This window comes from Penaeus monodon, chromosome 28 (genome assembly GCF_015228065.2).
Source record: "Penaeus monodon isolate SGIC_2016 chromosome 28, NSTDA_Pmon_1, whole genome shotgun sequence".
Classification (NCBI taxonomy): Eukaryota; Metazoa; Arthropoda; class Malacostraca; order Decapoda; family Penaeidae; genus Penaeus; species Penaeus monodon.
This window is the reverse complement of record NC_051413.1, coordinates 5,570,003-5,570,273: the sequence shown is the minus strand read 5'-3', so window position 1 is coordinate 5,570,273 and position 271 is coordinate 5,570,003. Positions and strand designations below refer to the sequence as shown.

The 271-nt window shown below is 58.7% G+C and overlaps 1 protein-coding gene across 4 annotated transcripts in view; it reads left to right on the top strand.

Annotated features, from left to right (window-relative positions):
* LOC119591323 overlaps positions 1–271 on the top strand; it is an 8,770-nt gene that overhangs the window by 6,308 nt on the left and 2,191 nt on the right. For all 4 annotated transcript variants that reach the window (XM_037940052.1, XM_037940053.1, XM_037940055.1 and 1 more), the window contains exon 3: positions 32–256. In XM_037940052.1, the coding sequence (XP_037795980.1) occupies positions 32–256 (225 nt within the window). The remainder of the gene's footprint in view (positions 1–31; positions 257–271) is intronic.

Here is a 271-nt window from a genome sequence, read left to right as displayed (position 1 = left end):
CGTGACTTCAGTGGCATTTTCTCTCCTTCAGGTCCCAGGACGATTCTGGCCCCAAGTCCGTTCCTGATGATGAACCTGGTGCCCCAAGACGCGATCCACCCACTCTACAAGGACGCCGACCTTCGCACGGAGTTTCTTCTGGACTACATGCTCGAAGCCGCCGTTTCCCCCGACGACCCGAAGCTGGCGGAGGAGGAGGGGCTGACGGTGCCCAATCTGTTCGGGAAATCGATCACCTTTAGGAAGGACGCCGAGGGTATGGCTGTTTGAC